Source organism: Triticum dicoccoides, chromosome 6B (assembly GCF_002162155.2).
Source record: "Triticum dicoccoides isolate Atlit2015 ecotype Zavitan chromosome 6B, WEW_v2.0, whole genome shotgun sequence".
In the NCBI taxonomy this organism is placed as follows: domain Eukaryota; kingdom Viridiplantae; phylum Streptophyta; class Magnoliopsida; order Poales; family Poaceae; genus Triticum; species Triticum dicoccoides.
Window position 1 is genome coordinate 618,318,960 of NC_041391.1, and position 22,206 is coordinate 618,341,165.

Sequence of the window (22,206 nt, forward strand, 5' to 3'; positions counted from 1 at the left end):
GGAAACTAGACAGAAGGACTAGGGCTAGAATCAAGCCAATCCAGCCAGAGCCTCAGAGAGGCGGCAAGCTAATCCTTCATTCTGTAAGAAAGAAGAGACCCCTCTTGAAGTTAAACAACCAAGAGGACGTACCAGGAGTAATGCTATCAGATACTTTAGCATTTCTCTGCTTCCAGATATTCCACACCGCAAACACAAGAATCTCAAGGAAGAAAGGCTTGCTGATCATAAGTTTCGCCTGGGAAACAATCTCCTCCATGGATGAAATGTGGATATCAAAGCGAAGTCTGAGAGACTGCCAGCATGAGGAGCTGAAGCTAAGGAGAGGTGATTAGCTTTGAAGGAGTTAGATTGGCAGAGAGCAAATGGAGCCCCCAGAGGAATTAAACTGGCAATGTTGAAGCATGTCCTTGGTGTTAAGTTTCTCATTCAGGAGGAGCCAGGCAAAAGCCTTTGAGCTTAGGGGAGCACTTGGAATTCCATGGCAAGAGGTGAAGGATGGAGCTTGGAGGTTCTGAAAATGAGCCTTGTAGATTTCTGAAGATGAGAAAGTTAACCCCATGAGAAGGACAAAGAATAGGCAGCATACAGGAAAAGATGCAAGCTGACCAGGAAATGTCTGAACTCACGGAATTCAACAAAAGCCTGGCTGGAAAGGGAGGTGGAATATATCCAAAAAGAGTCTTGGGTGGTAAGCACATCATGGACCGAGACCAGATTATCAAGGGCAAGAGAATGCAGCCAAAGGATTCTTCTCCACAAAAGTTGATCAGTCCAATTATCACCCCAAAAGAAAGAGCAGTGCCACCGTCAGCCTTCAAACCAAAAACGACTTCTCCCTAAAAAACACAGGGATGGCGGATCGCCTCAGAAAGCTGGATAATGGAGAGAAATGTGGAGTTTGGAGGATATTGAAATGAGCCACATGGTATATACGAAAACTAGGGAGATTTGGGTGGTATTACCTTTTTTCTCTTACTTCATAAATCAAAGAATCAGAAACCAGGCAAAGAAAAGTATCAGTACTGACCTCATCAACTGTTCGTTTTGTCTTCTGTAGAGTAGAAGCAGAAAACTTCTGCATTGAAACGCCAACATTAAACCGTAATAAATAATTTGATGGAGCCAAATGTATAGCTCTCAGCAAAGATTTCCGGCAGTCTTGCCATTGCTCAGCTTCATAATGTGTTCGGGAAAGGTATAGGAGTGTAGTTGCATCTGTGTTGTAGAAGAACTTCCGCGCACAGTTTTGGTACTGCAAGAAAAGGAATTAGGAACTTCATTCATCTGAGAGAGAGAGAGAGAGAGAGAGAGAGTACCATTTTAACTGCTTGTTGAAACAGGCCTTGAGCAAAATATATGTGGGCCAAATTGATCCATACATCAGGTACCTGAACAAATATACTTCCTGATGCAGCTTCATGTACCTAATATCAAATTGATGATGCACTTTATTAAAGTTCACAGTTTGTCATATAGAGTAATGAATATTGTTTTCCCTTTCTAACCTGTGTAAATAACTCCTTCGCAATATCCCATTGGGCTTTCTCAGCATGTAAGATTCCAAGACCATTTGCAGCAAACATATTACCATGGTTCTGCTTTAGTACCTGAATCAGAGATTAAGATCCCAACAGTGAGCAAACCGGCACTTAAAGAGATCATACCATCACCAATTCCTCAAACTGCAGTACATTATTTGCTTTCAACCACACATTTGCTTTGTGGTTCCAAGAAATTAATGCTCTCGTGCAAAAGAAATTTAATCAAAGTGCATCCAATTCAGTTGCCTCTTTATTTACAATTCTCCAGAAAAGAAAATGTTATCATCATTCATCACATCTCGCTGGATGGCGTATGACTCTGGAACTCAAACTAAAATATGTACCAACCAACTTCCTAAGTTTTCAACTTGACTTATTAAATAGCATGCCATTATATTTCTGTAGAAATACAACTGTGAGATTTGAGGCAAACATGACGAAAGTGTAACATTACAAATCAATAAAGAGCTTGCTAGATGTCCTGATATCCTACTACAAATATCACTCTCACACTAGACACTACAAATTATGGCATTCAAATTCCTAAGCTTTTGACTTTACGCAGTGAATATCATAACTTGATCAATGATCATGTACGAAGTCGTAGAAGTGTTCCATTCCAAACGGAGAGTTGTTTACTCTTTAAAACAAATATGATTGCCTAATTCAGTGATTTAATCTCCAAAATACATTAAATATGGAGACAGGAGTTTAAACTAAACTACTGTTTTACTAGAAAACTAAGAGAAATTAAAAACTAAGCATTTGCTACACTTTTAAAAAGATGGCATTAAGGAAATAAAGAACATGAGAAATCGTGCTAGAAATATAATTACTGGAGTTTAAAATAGATTAAATGTAGCATTTGATTCGTGTACAAAGGATCACAGAACAATTTGCCTGCTAAGTCTTTGTTAGCCTGAAGTGCTACTAAACAAACAAACAAAAAGCTTATCAACAGTAGAAACAACAAGCTGGCATCAGGACCAAGAATAGTCGGTTCTATCTTAAACAATAAGCAATGATCACAGATGAACTTCAGGGAACATAAATTACGGAAGATGTTCCTGAGAGATCCAATCAAGACAAGCCATTCTGAGCATCAACACAAATGGTGGATATAAACGAACATGTATAATACATGCCTAATGATGCCTACACACAATCACCGAAACAAAAGACACCTGCTGAAGAACAGTTTGTGGGGTCTATTTCTGTAGTAGCAAATATGAAGGAACAGAATCTATTGCATGAAAACCTCAAAGACTTGATGAATTTGAGAAGATAACTGGGAATAATAGCTAGTGTAACATATCATACATTCAAAAAAAGTTCCTTTGCTTTCTCCCGATGAGTAGCCTCGAATTTCGGGGCCTTCTTCTCAGGGCGATTGGCAGCAAAGTAGTTCCAGTTGCCCTGTAACAACACATGCAGTTGATCAGTCGGAGAAGAATGAAGTAACAAGTCATTTACAGTGAAAATTCTGTATTACAATGACCAGCTATTGTAGAACTGTTGGAAAATGGAAATACAAGGAGACGAGTTATATATCTAAGCCTAACAAATCACTAAATTTGGTGATACACTAATGGTCTAAATTACTTGACGCATTTTATCCTGCCAGCAGGGAGCAGCCAATTCATAAAAGGAAAATATGACGCACTGTCATGACAAGCTATATTAATTCAACAGTAATTGTGAACTGCAAACAAATAACTCAGGATGCAAGGGATTTACTTATTAAATTCTACCACGGTCATTCAAAAATCTACTAGAGTGAAGTAGGCTCACATACCAGCTGAAGCCAAGAGTATGGGTCTTTTCCGTCAGTAGCATCTTTAGCATCACGGAAATGTTCCTTCGCAGTGAGCCAGGTTTCATCACTCTGGAGTTCAAGACTTCCAAGCATAGACAGTGCATTTGGATACTTACTATTTATCTTTAGAGCATCACCTATCTAGAAACAAATAAACCATTATTATTCTCAGTTAAGAAGAACAACAAATGTAAGCATCAGTACTTACCAGCTCAATGCTCAGTTGAATATTGTTTTTTTCTTTTGCAATAGACCCTAGCCTCAGATAGGCATCAATGTAGTCCGGGTACTGTTATTATTAGTAAAGAAAACAGGGGATTAGAATATTAATACAAGTGTACTACAAATACAAAAGATTGTCTTCATTGTTGCACAGAGAATCCTGCATCACACAATAATGCTACAGAGATCTATTTTAGAAGTCTATTAGGAAACCAATGCCCAATACAGCAATTCCAAAATAAATCACGAATACTTGTCACTTTAACATTTCGTAGGGAAGTTTTCTCATAATGATACTTATACAAATCAGGAACTTCACTTCCTCAGGGTCTGTACTTGTGATAGTTATTTGGGGGCCAACTTCTATCGAAAACATAATATTAAGAGCTTTTTTTCATGTAGACTTATCTATTTTTCCTTGAGCACGCACCTGACTGCATGTCATTTTGTCTTAGAAGAAGAAAGCATCGATATGACATGATGTGGACGACAGATCTTTTTAAATAGAACAGCGCAAGGCAGCTTGTGAACATGAACTTTTTCTAGACAATGTAAGCAACATCAAACAAAAAATGTTCGTAAGGCTCTTCGACTAGCTTTGACACTAACCAGTGTCTAGTTAATTCCGAGAACAGTAAGGGCAAACAGAAGTAAGAACATAGTATTAACTGAAAAAAGAATGGGAACTACACAAAAAAGAATCATAGTTACTGACTAAGGAATATATGCATAATATCCTGATAGAAAAGATAAATTCTCATAAAATGAGCTTTCAATCACTAGCAAAACAATGTAACCAATACATCTGTGCTGGATGGGGTAAACATGGCAATGGTATCTCAACTATATCAAGAGAAGACCAATACAAATGAAACTAAAGGTAACTGGCTGCAAGTTTTAGAGAAGCTGAAAAAACAAAGTCACACATGAAGGCATATGCACGCAAGCAGGTGACTCTAACCATCAGAAATGACAGACAAAATTGTGTGCAGATTGCAGATGCAATAAACATCAGGAACAAGAAGTAAGAAGAAGTGAAGGTTACAGTTTCACTGTTTTCATGTTCTTTCAAAGCATGCTTTCATCCCTGGTTACATTTGTACTGTAAGATAAGTAAATGAGAGACGGAGAGAATGGACTCTCAGGAAGGGTTTTGAGGATGACACCACAGTACCTTGAAAATAATGAGACGGTAAAGGAGGCTGGCTTTCACAGTATCATGAAGCTCTTCCAATAATCTTGCATAGTTAAACAATGTGGTGACTTTATCGCAGGGTAATTCAAGAGGTACGCTTTCTTCAAGTTGGTGAAAAAAACTCTGATCCCTGTACTGCACACTCCAGTTTGCTATGGAACTACCAGCAGTCCCATCCATAATTGAAACCCAGATACCGTCTCCTAGAGCTTCCTTAAAACTTTGCTCAGCCAACTGAAAGCATGAACAAAAGAGGTACTTTCAGGTATATACATGAAAATGTAAACACAATGTTATATGTATAACAGTAAACAAACCTCAAACTCTGCCTTCTCAAAATAAAGAAGTCCAATTCCATTGAGCAATTCAACCGGTATTTTCTCTCCTGCCTTCCTTAGGAGAGTACATGCCTGAGAAATGCTAGATAAGATTATGTATTATAAGGAGAACATCTAGTCCATTTAATAGTATTAATCCCCTAAGCTTTCTATCGATCAACTTAACAACCTCATGTTTCAGTACCCATTCAGTAACCAGTCAAACCTGAAGTACCTATTCAGTAACCAGTCAAACCTGATGTGCCTGAGAAATGCTAGATAAGATCACATCTTATAAGAAGTAGATTATGAGCTCCCTTGAAGTATCAAATGGTGTCCGTTTAATCGTCTTTAATCCGCCAAACTTTCTATTGATCAACTTGACAAACCCATGTTACGGTACCAGTTCAACTACCAGTCGAACCTGGTTTTGCTTAGCCGGATTGATAGCGTGGACGGTGGTATTGCCACATGGGCTGCCATAACACCTGGTTCTGCGACTTTTAAGCACAAAATGGATACTGACATCATCAAATCTCCACGTCTTCTTCCTACCCCCTGTCCAACCGAGCCATGTGAAAGGAACACGGAGGGAGGATATGTAGATTATGGTAGCAGCATCCATTTGTGGTGGATGGTGGCAAAACTAGGATATGCCAGATGAAGTGGCCCAGTATTAGAAGTTCAGGGGATTATGTGGGTCCAAAAGGAGTTTATAGGAAGCTAAATAGACAAAGCCAATGCTTCTGGGGAGTAAAATATGTTTCCTTTTTAATAATCAAGTAAAATACGCATGCATTTGATCAACGAAGTAGTTAACATGCAGCAACAAACATAATGCAGCAAACATTTGCCACGCCAATACGAAGATCATAGCCAGAATGCCAGCCTTAGCTAACCTAGCATCACCAACGTGTGCAAATGATGCATGATCTGCCATGCCAATATGCAAATCATGGCCAAATAATCCACTTTAGATAACCTATAATCACCAGCCAACACAACCAAGTATATGGTTTTTCACGCTGCAAACCAATTTCAAAGTTCGAAGAGAAGCACATATAGTTTCATGTGCCAATCCTGCCAGAATTGACCCTAGAGAGTAGGTGATGCAGCACGATAGAACAACTCAACTTTTAGGAGAAAGCCGGTTTCAACTCCACAGCCAATACACTGGTAATCTAGCGGAAGAAGAACCTAAGCTGATAGAGTGATGAAGCCTATAATTAAATGAATCCACATTCTGTAGTGTTAACCTTTGTTTTTTATATTAATCATACATTTGTGGATTATAAGATTCTAAGAAACAAAGTTCAGTGATTAATCCTAATTCGGAAACACGTACACAAGTTTGATAGAAGGGGGAAAACAGCATTTTAAAAGCTCCAACTTGGCACCGGTCAACACAATAAACATATAGCTAGTTGAAGAGCCTTACTGTCTTTAAGTATTCCATGGCAGCAGCCCAATCAGATTCTACCAACAATTCACCGAGTTCAACAAATGCCTGCATAATGAATTAATCAACAAGATTATATGCAAAAAACAAACATTGGAACTACAACATCAGACATATGACCGAACCATGTATTGAATAATGCAACAGAGGTAGTACAGGAAGATGGGATTATTAAATAAGCGTCCAAACTTCACATAAGTACATGATCAAATATCAAAAAGGAGCAGAAGTTTAGATCACTTGACTCCAGTTAACCTTTCATGTGATGCTTTAGGCTGTGTTTGTTTCGGCTTTGTAGGGGCTTTCTGTTGAAAAAAGCTGTCCTTCCCGAGCTTCTTCACTTAAAAACGAAGCGTTATATGTCTTTGCCACTAATATTTGGCTTATTTACAGCACAGATGCCACTGAGCGCGCTGCCTCTCCATCTCTCTCTGCTCTATTGCATTAACTAAACATGGACACAGAAAGAACTCGAAAAGCTAGGGTTCCTCGTTCCACCGCCGTGCGGCCGAGCTCCTCCCCGTTTTTTTGCTATAGTGTGCATCGCATGTATCAGACATGCATCAGTACCAGGGACAGGACAACCTTACGATAGAAAACACATGTATCAGTACAGGTTTCTTTCGTCAAAGACGTGGTTATGAACTTACGCTAGAATCCACACATGTATCAGTACCAGGGACAGGACGACCTTGCAATTTCCATTCTCTTGAAGGCATTTCAAGCCAGTGCTTGAAGGAATACATCATTGTTGTACACTCTTCTAGAGCACATAAGTAGGGCAGAGACTGGAAAAAATTGCCGTAACTACATTCTTGATTCGCTCACTTGAAACAGAGAATCCTAAGGCCATGAAGGGATGCAGTGAAACAAGGGAGTAACTGATGTACAAATACTGTACATTTTATGTTTGGAAACCAAATAGAATGAATGTATACCTCTTTCTACAGCAAATAAAAAGTGTGACTCTTGCAGTATTCCTCAACATCAATGAAACAATATCTACAAATTTGCATGACCTGGTAATAACTGCTGCTACAATAAATTCCATATTTTCATCTAATCATCAAACAACAGGAATCTTTAGAGGAATTATTAGTTAGGACAAGTAGACTGCGCGTTTTGTGAATCAAATTCAAACCGAAAAATTCCCTCGAACCTACGAGCTGCAATAAAAGGTGTGTGTGTGTGTGGCATCTACAATTTAGCATGCCCAACTACCAATGAAATTTCCTAGGTCAAGACATCCTAGTTCACATATGCATCCAAGATTGGCATTCCTGATTCTTAATCATCAATATCACAACATCCAAGTGAATACAAATTCAGTTAGTGTAGGGTTTTTGTAACAGGCAACAGTGATACAATTGTACAAAATCGATGTGTTGGTGATTTACAAATTATTCACTAAAAAGGACAAATAGACAAATGACTACCTGGTGATCTTTTGGATCAATCCGTGTAACCTTCTTAAAGGTTTCTATGGCTTTGTCATTCTCACCCAAGTTTGCATAGATGTTCCCAATAGCCTAGCACAAGCAACATAAATCATTTCATTCATAATCAAATGGAATGCTTTGGAACAATTTTGATTAGAAACACATCTTACCTTCAAACTTTCACAATTTTCAGGGTGTACCTCCAGCACTTTCTCGAAGCTAGCTAAGGAACGTTTGAAGTCACCGAATTTTAATTGTATTTGACCAAGGCCTGGTTCAGGTCACAAGTGTCACAAAACAGCAACAAAATACACAATAAAATATTCTAAAATGGAAAAAAGTACGGGTGTGCCCAAGTATCACCTGAAATATCGATCAAGAGACAAGTATATCGTGTATTTTAAATAGATGGCACTATTTCATTTATAACTAGCAAATCAATAGAAAGACAATAAACACATAACTGATGATGAGATATGAGTACCTACTGTAAATGACATGGGTTTCTTCTGGCCAACTTGCCAGGATTTTTATCAGACCTCACACTGCTTGCTTTACCTTGAGGGTTCTATTAATTCATAACCACCATAGTTACTATACTATCCATGATTGTTTGCCCTTCGCAAGTAACTGATGAGTTCATCTCAGAGAGATGGCTCACAACTAAGGAGTTTACGAGACCTCACATATATTAGATTCTCCTTCGAATCACAAACATAAGTCCCATCAATGTGGGATGTGATCCATTCTACATCGCCGATGTACCCGCAAGCCCAATCAGTGATTGCATATTCCGTTCAATCACTAAGTAGTTCAATGCCTCAGGCAGAGATGCTTATCTCACTTGCCGTACATATATGGAACCAATAAACTTCTTGTATTCATTTCCTTTAGGCGGCATGGCTCTCAACTTGATGTTCTCATACACACACAAGGCCGACTGTCGACAATAATTAAGGCATGTGCTCGGACAATTGTCAGCGACATCGGATGTTCCTCATGACATCACTTCTCGTTCGGTAATTCCCATGATATGCAGTAACTATGGTGAGTACTCACCGAACAATGAACTTGTGGCACCTTGGTTCGGCTACATGACCAAACAGAGTGCATGGGGAGCGGATCAAGAGATCGAGACTATGATATGCGTATGACACCAGCATGTGCAATAATCTCGACGCACGTCGTAGACAGAATAGCAAGAAGTGCAGATAATATATTGGTCTTTCTTGCAAGAGTCTCCAAGCACAAACGAGGGGTGCCTCCCTGCTTACAGCGGTAATGTGCATTTACATTCCTGCCCCTAGGCAGTTTACGGTTGTACCATTTGTACTATCTTTAGGAAACAAAGCATGTAGTTTATCAGTTGATGCTGGACGCACGATATGCACTGATAACTGACAACAATAGAGGGACAAACCACACAAGCAGCAACTGACCTTTTTAAGCTAAATATCTATGTGGTATAGTTTTTAGGCATGATGCATTTTGTGGCAACCGACCCCCTTCATAAATTTGTAACACTTATTAAAGCATATGGCGAGGCGACTTCATAGATACGACCCTAACTTAAGATAACAGCAAATTAAATCATAACAGTAACTTAGTATGACAGCATAATAACTTACAGCCACTAGCAGATTAAACCAAAGCACAGAACCTAACCTAGTACAGAGTATAACATCTTTCAAACACACAGAAAAGAACTGCATAAAATGAAAGAGAGAAAACGATACAAAGCCCTCCCCCCCCTCTCTCCCCTCCCTGCCTCCCTCACTCTTAATAACTATGCTATGTGGTTCAGTCTTAAAAACTATGATATGTGCTCTAACAGAGAACTGATTGCAAGACACTAAGCACATTAACATATACACCAGAAGACCAGAACTAGCAAATCAGTGTGGCCTTAGACATTAGAAATTAATTAGGTATGCTTGTTGATGAGGCAGTGCAATGCTACTGCTGATTATGAGTACCACTAAAAATATAAACTGTCCTGACTCACCATTTGTACTATCTTTACTAAGAAACAACATTTTGAAGTGCTTTTACCAGAATATCAGCATTTTTTGCTGGAGCAATCTACTCCCTCCGTTCCTAAATATAAGTTTTTTTAGAGATTCCAATATGGACAACATACGGAGCAAAATGAGTGGATCTACACTCTAAACTACGTCTATATACATCCGTATGTAGTCCATATTGAGATCTCTATAAAGACTTATATTTAGGAACGGAGGGAGTACTTACTATACACCTCTCTCCCTCTCCACCTCCCCCTTCCCTTCCCCCTTATTAAAAATATCCCTAAATTATTAGCCCAACAACAGCGGAGTTAACTTGCAAGGATTTGGGTGATTTCTGACCATAGCATTGTGCGAGTATTTAACTACTACTTAATCTACTTGAAACATGGAGGTACATAAATGCTAAAAACTGCATACCAGAACAACGTCATGAAATAAATAAAAAGGAAAAAAAGTGAATGAGAACAAGAAACTCACCAACAAATGGCAACACAAAGTCTTGCGGTTTATTGACTTCTTTGACAGATGCTATATAATACCGTCCAGCAGTCTCAAAATCACCCTGAATTCAGATAAATTGTCAAAAATGCATCACATGTTCAGGGTTGTAAACTAGACTCTCAACAACGAAATCCAAAGTGTCAGCACAGAGAACAAGTGAAATAATACCCAACTAATTCAATGGGTATATGAATGGGGTACATCACCTTACTATGGTATGATCTGGCTAAGTTATAGTAGGATTGTGATTTCAGTAGTCCATGACTGCTTGAAGACAGAGCAGTCTCACTCAGTTGCTCAACCACAAAATGCTGGCCAGTAAAGAAATAATGGTTGGCCAGGTGGTTGAGTGCCAAAGTGCAATAAGGATAAATTTCAAAGGCTCTTCTCATTTTCTCCATCCCACTGCGAATTTCACCAGCTATAGCAAAGTTGCAATACTTAGAAAATAATCAGAAAAAAGGTGAGAAGGAAATTTCTTGTCTGTAAAGAGCATTTACCTTCATTTGTTTGCAAGTCCATGATCGCGAGTGCTACTAGCGCATCAAAGTTTTCAGGGTCCAACTGTGAAGTAATTGTAAGTGAATAAAGGCATGAATTTAACTTAAGAGACAATTATTCTACATGAAACAAGAGACAGATAAAAAAACTTGCCTGTAAGACTCGATCAAAAGCTTGTCGGGCCCGGTCTAGCTGACCAAGTTTGTATCGACAAAAGGCTATACCAAGCCTTACAGCAGCAGGACAATCTGCATATCCCCGCAGGGCTCTCTAGAAAGATGATTGAAATTTATAACATATACTGCAAAATATCATGGAATTGTCAAAAGAACTTGAGCTGTCTCCAACCTTGTAGAGTTCTAGTGAGTTCTTATAACATTCCAAAGCTTTCTTGTGTTGTTGTTCCGTATCACCCATCAGGAAATAAACAGAAGCCTGCACTGACAATATTTGCAACTTGGAGATTAGAACAACTGATAAGAAATATGTCAAAAAAATAATGATTAACACAGGCTTCTTTTAGTTAGTCCCTACGATAAATTATTACATCTTTATCGATCATATGATAAGCATCAAAGCATAGAACAAAGCATAAGGATTAACTTGTTCTAGTGAAAGAGCAAGCGTATGAAGGTTGCAGTTTCATTAGTATAATATACATGAGAGGTCCTAAAACTATTTGAGGGGTGTCAAGTTAGTCCTACAACTTCAAAAGTGCAGGTTCAGGTCCCAAAAATCTGTATGTTGTTCATCACAGATCCTAAGCAGCTCAGACCATGTTTGACCTGCTCACGTGGCACGTTAACCTCCGCCACCTTGACACAGGTCCCATCCGAAATAGCTGAATGAAAGAACATTTTGCATAGACACCCTTGGTAGGCCTCTTCTTCTCACATGTGGTCCCTCTCTTCCCTCCCACACACACGAGCACACTCATGGTGGTAGGCAAATGCCCTGTATGGAGACGACAAGATGCTAGAAGCCTGTGCACTGAATGGCTCGCCGAACAGGGCGGGCGAGAGTGGGACGGCAAGAAGGTCATGGAGGAACTCGAGGAGAGAAGCATAAAACGAATCATTGTCTACAGCTATCCCCTGTGTGCAAGCTCCGCATCATCACTGTCCATGAGCGGCAGACTGTGCGGGTTAGAATGCGGCAGTGAGAAGGTGGTGGAGAACCCAGATGAGGAGAGGCGTACAATGAATCGGTATTTTTCACTTAGTGGTGGCAAACTTTTGTAATTTCCTCCAACTCCACTGATCGCGCTCTAAGGATCCAGAAAATAGCAGCTCCACTGTTTCGTACTAGGGGTCAGCTCAGATCCTAGATCTCGGCTCTGTGGAGCTGGGCCGTTCTGTCCGGCTTCACCCGCGGAGTCAACGGAGCGCGGAGCTGGAGAGAATCCGAACAGGCCCTTACACTCTAGTATTTTAATACTAAAAGCAAACTGCAGTCATTCAAAAGTACACATTATATACTTATGTTTAAAACAAGCATTACAGAAACCTGAAGAAAATTACCTGACCAAGAAGGGCTGGAAAATTATCCCCATCCTCATCCAAAACAATCTTGAATGAGTCAGATGCCATTTGCAACTCACCCTTGGCCACGCAGAGTTGACCTAGATAGCAACGTCAATAATTAAAATGTTAAAAGCCATACTCCTCTAGTCAGAACAGCAACATGACAAAGCACTTTGCTGGTAGATAAAGTGCCCCCCTTTAGTCCAGTACTCCTAGGTTCTAGAGAGCAGTTGTATGATCTTGTCTAAGTCTAATAAACCAGTACGAGAAACCAACACTTACATAATACATAGCAGGTGCAACAAATAAAACCAAGGATGTAAAAGTGAACAAAACTGCATGACTATAACACCCAAAGAACATCCAACCAAGCAGCGCTTAGGCTTTCATCCATGCTTCATCTGAAGAGGTTAACCATGTGGGTTTGGATCATTCCTGAGCATTACAAGCTATTTGTAACAGAAATTCAACTAGCCACTTGGGACTAGCCGCAACACTACCAGGCCTCACTGGGCCCATGCCATCACAGTTTAGGTATATTCTATAAAACTTTCACAAACACATTGCTGATCTTGTGTCATTCAAATTTACAATGTTCTGGTGAATTAATGAACACAAAAACACTCATTCTTTCTGTTTATCACGAACTAGATAGGCAGAGTTATATAATGTCTTGTAGCATGTCTCTGATTCTGAAATTGAGTTTCTATGATAGAGAAGCTACAAACAAATACAACAACATTCAACATTAAACAGAAATATCAAACTATCAACAACAAAAATTCAAACAGTCACTTCATCTAAGATGATGCTACACTTAATTTAATGAAGTGCTACGCAACCATAACCAAAGAAGAAAGTGTGCTATAAAGAGATGCACATAAGAGTCACGAAACTATAAACCACAACATATCTGAGAGCTCTGAAATGTTCTGAAGTGGTATAACCTCTTCCAATCCATGTAGAAGGTTCAGTTTCATCTATCCTCGATGCCCTATTGTAGTACTGAGTCGCATCTTTGAAATGCACTTCCTTCTGTGGTGCTTTCTCAGCCTTTCCCAAGAAAGTATGAAAAGCACCCAAAGCATTAAGGATGGCTATCCGCTCGTACTTCACATCAGCATAATAATCATCGATTTCTGCAGAGGAGAGGGAATGGTTCAACAACAGCGGATTTATGCAGAAATTTAAAGCAACAATGAGAAATTGAACTGGTGTGGTATAACCAAAGGTGATATTATTGTTCAGATAATAAATTACAGTACAGGAAAAGAGTAATAAAAAAATAACCTGGGCCAGATCCTTCCTCTAAAATCTGTCGGAACTGTTCGATCTTCCCTTGCTTGAAGTATTCTCTCTGTGACAATATTTCCAGAAGTAATTTAGAAAAAATAGGTACTAATCCAGATAGTTCGATTTCACAAGAAAACTACCTATAAAATTACCAGACAGGGTATCTGCAAGTATAATAAGTTTCACCATGAAACTAGAGCTTAGATTAAACGCAAGTCACGAGTGTAAGTACTGGGATTTCGAGCTATGAAACTCTGGCCCAGCAAGAAGCTCTTCTTCAGATCTTCCACTCAAATTTATCCGTCTGAACGAATCAGGATGGTATCCTCGGTACCAAAACGTCACCAGCATCACCCCTAGCCGAAATAGCTCCGGCTGAACAACCAGGTCAAAGCAGAGGACGGAATGACAGGCGCACGCGCACGCGCATTTGGAGAAATTCTACCAGCATCGGTCAAACCCTCAGAAAGCCCGCCTCGGAGCTGAAAAGGGTCGCGTCAGCAGGAGCGAGACTCCGCCAGAACCCTAGCCGTAGAAGTTGCTCTATCCGCGCCGCCGAAGACCTAGACCTAGACCTAAGCAAGGTTGCGAGGGAAGCTTGGGCTCCTGAGAGCGGAGGGGACCTACCGCGATGATGAGCCAGAGGTGGAGCGGAGCTTGCTCGGCCTTGAGGATGTCGAGGATGTCGGAGGCGTCGGCGGGGAGGTGGTCCAGCGCCACCCGCACCTCCTCCTCCGTCCCCTGCACCGGTATGTACACGCTCGCCATCCCGCCGTCGCTCCCCTCTCTTCCCTTCCCTTCGCCGCCGCCCAGGGGAGAGAAAATCGTAGCGTGCGTTTGGATCACGGGATGTCCCTCATGGGACAGGGACAGCCTTGTTTTAGGGCGGCTGCCACCCGTTTGGTTCAGGGGATAGGGAGGATGAGGATGGTTGGGGATAGCCGAGATTCGCAGAATATTCCTCAAAACGGTGGCTATCCCCAGTCGCCGAAAAGTCGCGGACGTCGCCAGCCACTCTCGTCGCCTCACCCCCGAATCGTTTTTCTCTTGCTCTCACCCCTCGTCGAACAGAAACGTTTCTCTCGTCAGCGACCACAGCGCCAGATCGGCGAGCGGCGGTCAGACCAATAGCAGAGTCGTCGGCGGTAGCGGCTGCCAGTTCCAGGCACGTACGCGCCCTCCTCTCTCTCTCTCTCTCTCTCTCTCTCTCTCTCTCTCTCTCAGGCCTGATTGCGCTGGCGGCGGCATGAGGGCGCGCGGCAGATCGCTTGTGGTGGACAGTGGCTGACGGAGCAAGCATAATTGCGCTGATGGTGGCCTGATGGCGCATGGGAGCTCGCTAGTTGGATGGATGGTGCCGATTTTGTTGGGTCTCGATCTGTCTCTTTGTGCATTGTTTTGTTTGAGGCACGCGAACGATGACTTAGCTTTACAGCAGCAGCTGCATGAAGGAGATATTGAGGAGAGAAGTGGTACGAGTAGTAGAACAATTCTAATTTAAAATGCTTCACGGTCACAGCAGCATTTTTTCAGTTAAAATGCTTGCCAGATTGCTACAAATATTATTGTCACATGGGCGATTTTTGAAGAAGAAAAATGATTTTATTTTGTGATGTTGAAGTTAGTATTTATGGCGTGAATACTCGCTAGCATATTATTTCCTCAAATTACTAAAGGGAAATCTCATCACCTCAACAAAAGAGGTTATTGCAACAACCTATCTACTCTTTATTCCTTCAACCAAACGCCTAGATGGCTATCTCTAACCATTTGGCATCTCACCCAACCAAACAGAAAAAATGGCTATCCCTAGCCAGGTGGTTAGGGATATCTATAGCCACTCAAAGCTATCCCGCGAACCAAACACATCTGTATATGATAGGGGAAGAGGAGCAAACGCCCACGGGAGCTAGTTGGGCAGCGGCCCATTTACTGCCGCGCGTTTTTTTTACGGGAATAGCGGTGCGATGTAATGACCCGGCCCAAATCCCGATTTTCTTGTTTCGGATTTAAGAGTATTATTAATTAGTTTTAAATAAAACTGTTTTAAAAAATGTTCTTGAAATTTGAAAATGGATTGACCCTTGTTCACGGAATTGGACTTTTGTTGACCGCCTCATACTTTGTTGATTACCCATGTAGGATTGTTTATTTTTCCCCAACACATATAATCTATTTATTCTTTTTTTTGGCGGGTGCATAATATGTTTATTCACACATGCTAAATTAGTGACTTCCTATAAAACCATCTAATGAGGAATTTCATGACCTTTTACCATCGCGATAAACCAAATAGTTAAGAAGCTATCAAAATGCCGAACTATAATCTCACTTAAAGATTTCAATGACCTCAATACTTAGACGACTCTATAAGAGAACTTTTCAAAGCAAGTGACACCAGCTTACTTATTTCTCTGGTCCAAGCATAGTGAGCTAGTAATCATGAAATTAAGTGTTTAGAAGATAGCATAGAAAAAAGAAAAAAGTTTGGGCAGGTTGCCATGTGATTATGTTAATCTTATAAACCAACAGCAACATACAACTTAGCAACTTATAATCCATGGGTTCCTAAAAGACATGATTACACTTTAATAAAATGGATTATAGAGGAAGAATTGAATCAACATGAAAAGTACATGATAGGTCATTCGAGAGAGAGCAAAGATTGCCATGTGCATTTAGTTTTTAGTTGGTAATTATAAATAAAAGTTGTAGCATCTCAATTGTCCAACTCTTGTTAATGCGTGTGTCAACAACACTCCTCGACTAAATTTCACTCGGTAGGTTCATGGATCCAACTCAAATCCAGATGAAAAAAGAAAGACAGAAGTGGAGTTCATCCTCAAATGGAGACCTTATTCATCCCCAGCTAATTGAAGGTTTTGTTTATCCCAACAAAGTGGATTGTATAGTCCTGTTCATTCCTGGAGGGGCAATAATAAAGTTGTTATTTTATATTTACTTATTCATGATAAAGATTTATTATTCATGCTAGAATTGTATTGATCGGAAACTTAAATACATGTGTGAATGCATGAACAAATATCGTGTCTCTAGTAAGCCTCTACTAGACTAGCTCATTGATCAAAGATGGTTAATGTTTCCTAACCATGGACATGTGTTTTCATTTGATAACGGGATCACATCATTAGGAGAATGATGTGATGGAGAAGACCCACATGTTATCTTAGCATAATGACCGTGCAGTTTTATTGCTATTGCTTTCTTCATGTCAAATACATATTCCTTCGACTATGAGATTATGAAACTCTCGGATACCAGAGAAATACCTTGTGTGCTATCAAATGTCACAATGTGACTGGGTGATCATTAAGATGCTCTATAGGTATCTCCGAATGTGTTTGTTGAGTTGGCATAGATCGAGATAGGATTTGTCACTCCGAGTATCAGAAAGGTATCTCTGGGCCCTCTCGGTAATACACATCATAAGCTTGCAAGCAAATGATTAAGGAGTTAGTCATGAGGTGATGTATTACGGAACGAGTAAAGAGACTTGTCGATAATGAGATTGAACTAGGTATGAAGATACCGACAATCGAATCTCGGGCAAATAACATACCGATAGACAAAGGGAATTACGTATGTTGTCATAACGGTTCGACCGATAAAGATCTTCCTAGAATATGTAGGAGCCAATATGGGCATCTAGGTTCCGCTTTCGGTTATTGACCGGAGAGGTGTCTCGGTCATGTATACATAGTTCTCGAACTCGTAGGGTCCGCACGCTTAACGTTCGTTGACGATATAGTATTATATGAGTTATATGATTTGGTGAACAAATGTTGTTTGGAGTCCCAGATGAGATCACGGACATGATGAGGAGTCTAAAAATGGTTGATAGGTAAATATTGATATATAGGACGATAGTATTCGGACACCGGAAGTGTTTCGGAGGGTACCGGGTACTTATCGGGTCACCGGAAAGGAGTTTCGGGTACCCCTGGCAAAGATATGGCCTAATGGGCCAAAGGGGGAACAGACCAGCCCCTGGTGCGCCCCTTCTTTGGACAGCAGACCCTAAGGGAAGGAAAGGGGGGAGGGCTAGCCCCTCCTGCCTTCCCTCTCATGGGAGAAAGGAAAGGGGGAGCGCCACCCTCCCCTGCCTTTGCCCCGCACTGATACGTCTCCAACGTATCTATAATTTTTTATTGTTCCATGCTATTATATTATCCATCTTGGATGTTTTATATGCATTTATATGCTATTTTATATGATTTTTGGGACTAACCTATTAACCTATTTTGTCCTTGTTTTTGAGTTTTATAGAAAAAGAATACCAAACGAAGTCCAATTGACGTGCCAATTTTTGTGGATTTTTTATGGACCAAAATAAGCCCCGGGGTAAAAGAGTTTGGCCAGAAGAGTCCCGAGCCATCCACAAGGGTGGAGGGCGCGCCCCCCTATCTCGTGGATGACTCGGAGACCCCCCTGAAGTGAGACCCACGCCAAAAATTCCTATAAAACATAAACCCCCGAAAAGAAACCTAGATCGGGAGTTCCGCCGCCGCAAGCCTCTATAGCCACCAAAAACCAATCGGGACCCTGTTCCGGCACCCTGCCGGAGGGGGGAACAATCATCGGTGGCCATCTTCATCATCTCGGTGCTCTCCATGATGAGGAGGGAGTAGTTCACCCTTGGGGCTGAGGGTATGTACCAGTAGCTATGTGTTTGATCTCTCTCTCATGTTCTTGATTCGGCATGATCTTGATGTATCGCGAGCTTTGCTATTATAGTTGGATCTTATGATGTTTCTCCCCCTCTACTCTCTTGTAATGGATTGAGTTTTCCCTTTGAAGTTATCTTATCGGATTGAGTCTTTAAGGATTTGAGAACACTTGATGTATGTCTTGCAAGGGATACCCATGGTGACAATGGGGTATTCTATTGATTCACTTGATGTATGTTTTGGTGATCAACTTGTAGGTTCTGTGGCCTTGGGAATCTATGCATAGGGGTTGGCACACGTTTTCGTCTTGACTCTCCGGTAGAAACTTTTGGGCACTCTTTGAAGTTCTTTGTGTTGGTTGAATAGATGAATCTGAGATTGTGTGATGCATATCGTATAATCATACCCACGGATACTTGAGGTGACATTGAAGTATCTAGGTGACATTAGGGTTTTGGTTGATGTCTTAAGGTGTTATTTTACTACGAACTCTAGGGCTGTTTGTGACACTTATATGAATAGCCCAATGGATTGATCGGAAAGAATAACTTTGAGGTGGTTTCGTACCCTACAATAATCTCTTCGTTTGTTCTCCGCTATTAGTGACTCTGGAGTGACTCTTTGTTGCACGTTGAGGGATTGTTATATGATCTAATTATGTTATTATTGTTGAGAGAACTTGCACTAGTGAAAGTATGAACCCTAGGCCTTGTTTTGAAGCAGCAATACCGTTTGTGCTCACTTTTATCATTAGTTACCTTACTGTTTTTATATTTTCAGATTACAAAAACCTATATGTACCATCCATATTGCATTTGTATCACCATCTCTTCGCCGAACTAGTGCACCTATACAATTTACCATTGTATTGGGTGTGTTGGGGACACAAGAGACTCTTTGTTATTTGGTTGCAGGGTTGTTTGAGAGAGACCATCTTCATCCTAAGCCTCCCACGGATTGATAAACCTTAGGTCATCAACTTGAGGGAAATTTGCTACTGCCCTACAAACCTCTGCACTTGGAGGCCCAACAACTTCTACAAGAAGAAGATTGTGTAGTAGACATCACACACCTATATAAGGCAGGGGGTGAGGGAGTCAAGGATTAGGGGGTCCTCGGACAGCCGGAATATATGCTTATGCCGGACTGTTGGGCTATGATGATACAAGATTGAAGACTTCGTCTCGTGTCCGGGTGGGACTCTACTTTGCGTGGAAGGCAAGCTTGGCAATTATGTAGATTTCCTTCTCTGTAACCGACTCTGTGTAACCCTGGCCCCCTCCGGTGTCTATATAAACTGGAGGGTTTAGTCCGTAGGACAAGAACAATCATAATCATAGGCTAGCTTCTAGGGTTTATCCTCTACGATCTCGTGGTAGATCAACTCAAGAGGGCCCGAACCTGGGTAAACATCGTGTCCCCCGCTGTCGGTGTCAAAACCGGCGGATCTCGGGTAGGGGGTCCCGAACTGTGCGTTTAAGGCTAATGGTAACAGGAGACTGGGGACACGATGTTTACCCAGGTTCGGGCCCTCTCGATGGAGGTAATACCCTACTTCTTGTTTGATTGATCTTGATGATATGAGTATTACAAGAGTTGATCTACCACGAGATCAGAGAGGCTAAACCCTAGAAGCTAGCCTATGGTATGGTTGTTGATGATGATCGTGAGTCCTACGGACTAAACCCTCCGGTTTATATAGACACCGGAGGGGGCTAGGGTTACACAGAGTCGGTTTACAGAGGAGGAGATCTACATCCGGATCGCCAAGCTTGCCTTCCACGCCAAGGAGAGTCCCATCCGGACATGGGACGAAGTCTTCTATCTTGTATCTTCATAGTCCAACAGTCCGGCCAAAGTATATAGTTCGGCTGTCTGGATACCCCCTTATCCAGGACTCCCTCAGTAGCCCCCAAACCAGGCTTCAATGACGATGAGTCCGGTGCACAGATTGTCATCGGCATTGCAAGGCGGGTTCTTCTCCAGATCCAGTGCACCCGTTGTAGCGAATAGTGTCCGACCTCCCCATAAGGTTGTACTCCTTGGCTTCTGTGCTTCAATAATGGCCACATCCATGTGTCGATCGAAGACGAGGGGCCGGGGCATTTTTGCATTTGACACCCTAATCCCATAGGTGAGCCGTCTATTTGAGGAGACGGGGATCTTCAGATCCAAATCACACCATCTTCCCCCGATCAAGCATTCCGCAGAGCGCGCCCAAAAGAGGCCATGCCATCATGACCAGTCGCCGCTCCCCTAGCTCGATGCCAGGGGATTGGGAAAAGTGTTCCATCTCTCACAGCTGCCTAATAGAGTTGCAGACCAAAGGGTTTCTCCCGCCCGCATACATGGTCCCTATTCGATCCGGAATAGCCACCTATAATGGCGGGGCGCAAGCGGAGAGATCCCCCAACCTTTCTCTGGGGGAGCGGGTATGCCTTGTCCCGTATCTGCTAAGAGGCGTCGGGTTTCCAATCCACCCATTCCTCCGCAAGCTCCTGGAGTTTTATGGTCTCCAGTTGCATAATCTTACCCCCGCCTCCACACTGCACATTGCGGGCTATGTTGCCCTCCGCGAGCTGTTATTGGGCTGCGAAGCTCATTTCGAGCTATGGAAGAGGTTATTTTGCCTCGTCCCATGCAACCAGGAGGGATCTATATATCAAGTGGGCGGAGCCGAAATATGGCGCGTCGCCTAGACCGGATACCTGTCCGGTACTCCCAAGAAGGCGTCCGAAGACTGGCCCTCAGAGTGGTTTTATGTTGATGGCGTGCCCCTTCCGAACCTAGTCCGGACGGGCCTTCCTGAGTTCACCAATACTCCGCTGAAGAAACGCCAAAGTTGGCGCCCTCGGAGCCCCCAGGAGGAGGAAAATAGGGAAGTCTCCTATCTGATGAGCCGGATACAAACCCTGGCCAAATCAGGATTGACAATAATCGAAGTTATGTCAATATGCATTATAAGGGGAGTGCAGCCACTTCAATATAGGGGAAAACCCATGTGGCACTTCAATGGAGAAGACAATGCCTCCCGCTGCGGTCGCAAAGGTCCGGACTCTGCCACATCATTGGCGAAGATACTATATGAATTGTACAAGGGAGAAGAAGAGGAGTTCCTCCGCATTAAACCGCGGGATGGATTTTCCATGTACAACCCCCGAAGCTGGGTAAGTCGTTTATTTGTTGCTCGACTCTATTCGTGCTTACCTCCTCGACCACCATTATTTACCTTGCTGTCTCAAAAACAGAAACTGAGGAAGGCCGTAAAAGAATTCAACAGCCCTTCCCCGCAGCCAGAGGATCCCGGCCGGGCTCTCGACCCCGGACTCGAAGAAGATCCGGACATATCCGTGGAATTCGTCGACGGGACCTTCTATCAGGCAAGCAGTGGCGGCTCTTTAGTAGCCATCATTCCGGATTATCCCGGACTGCTTCCCGTGTCGCATGTAAGTAATGTCGGGGTTCCAACCTTTCGAAAGGATTCCTTCATTTTGCCGTACCTTATGACCACATGCGGCACTTTTTATAGAAACGGTGGTCGGGACGTCATGCGGATCCCGCAGGGGCCTCTCAGCAAGGGGCGCCTAGACAAGGTAGGCTTAAAAGGAAGGCGGTTAGGAGTGATACGCAGACACATAGGTATGCATTAAACTTGCCCCGTGGTTTATTTGGTCTTTTTGT

The 22,206-nt window shown here is 42.0% G+C and overlaps 1 protein-coding gene across 3 annotated transcripts in view; it reads right to left on the reverse strand.

Annotated features, from left to right (window-relative positions):
• The window catches only part of LOC119322174 (protein CTR9 homolog), an 18,087-nt gene extending 3,347 nt beyond the window's left edge, over positions 1-14,740 (reverse strand). Inside the window, exons 1-22 of one of the 3 annotated variants that reach the window (XM_037595667.1) lie at positions 14,465-14,739; positions 13,835-13,901; positions 13,492-13,683; positions 12,542-12,642; positions 11,370-11,456; positions 11,175-11,291; positions 11,021-11,084; positions 10,727-10,941; positions 10,497-10,581; positions 8,163-8,263; positions 7,990-8,082; positions 6,533-6,601; positions 5,095-5,187; positions 4,757-5,011; positions 3,569-3,649; positions 3,340-3,501; positions 2,865-2,960; positions 1,509-1,610; positions 1,320-1,427; positions 1,031-1,255; positions 630-839; positions 174-537 (exon numbers count right to left, since the gene is read on the reverse strand). In XM_037595667.1, coding sequence (XP_037451564.1) covers positions 460-537; positions 630-839; positions 1,031-1,255; positions 1,320-1,427; positions 1,509-1,610; positions 2,865-2,960; positions 3,340-3,501; positions 3,569-3,649; positions 4,757-5,011; positions 5,095-5,187; positions 6,533-6,601; positions 7,990-8,082; positions 8,163-8,263; positions 10,497-10,581; positions 10,727-10,941; positions 11,021-11,084; positions 11,175-11,291; positions 11,370-11,456; positions 12,542-12,642; positions 13,492-13,683; positions 13,835-13,901; positions 14,465-14,605 — 2,742 coding nt within the window. In that variant the 5' untranslated portion in view covers positions 14,606-14,739 and the 3' untranslated portion in view covers positions 174-459. Of the gene's footprint in view, positions 1-172; positions 840-1,030; positions 1,256-1,319; positions 1,428-1,508; positions 1,611-2,864; positions 2,961-3,339; positions 3,502-3,568; positions 3,650-4,756; positions 5,012-5,094; positions 5,188-6,532; positions 6,602-7,989; positions 8,083-8,162; positions 8,264-10,496; positions 10,582-10,726; positions 10,942-11,020; positions 11,085-11,174; positions 11,292-11,369; positions 11,457-12,541; positions 12,643-13,491; positions 13,684-13,834; positions 13,902-14,464 lie in introns of those variants that run through there. The other 2 variants (XM_037595666.1, XM_037595665.1) reach the window with 2 other exon arrangements.
• Between the last annotated feature and the right edge of the window lie 7,466 nt (positions 14,741-22,206).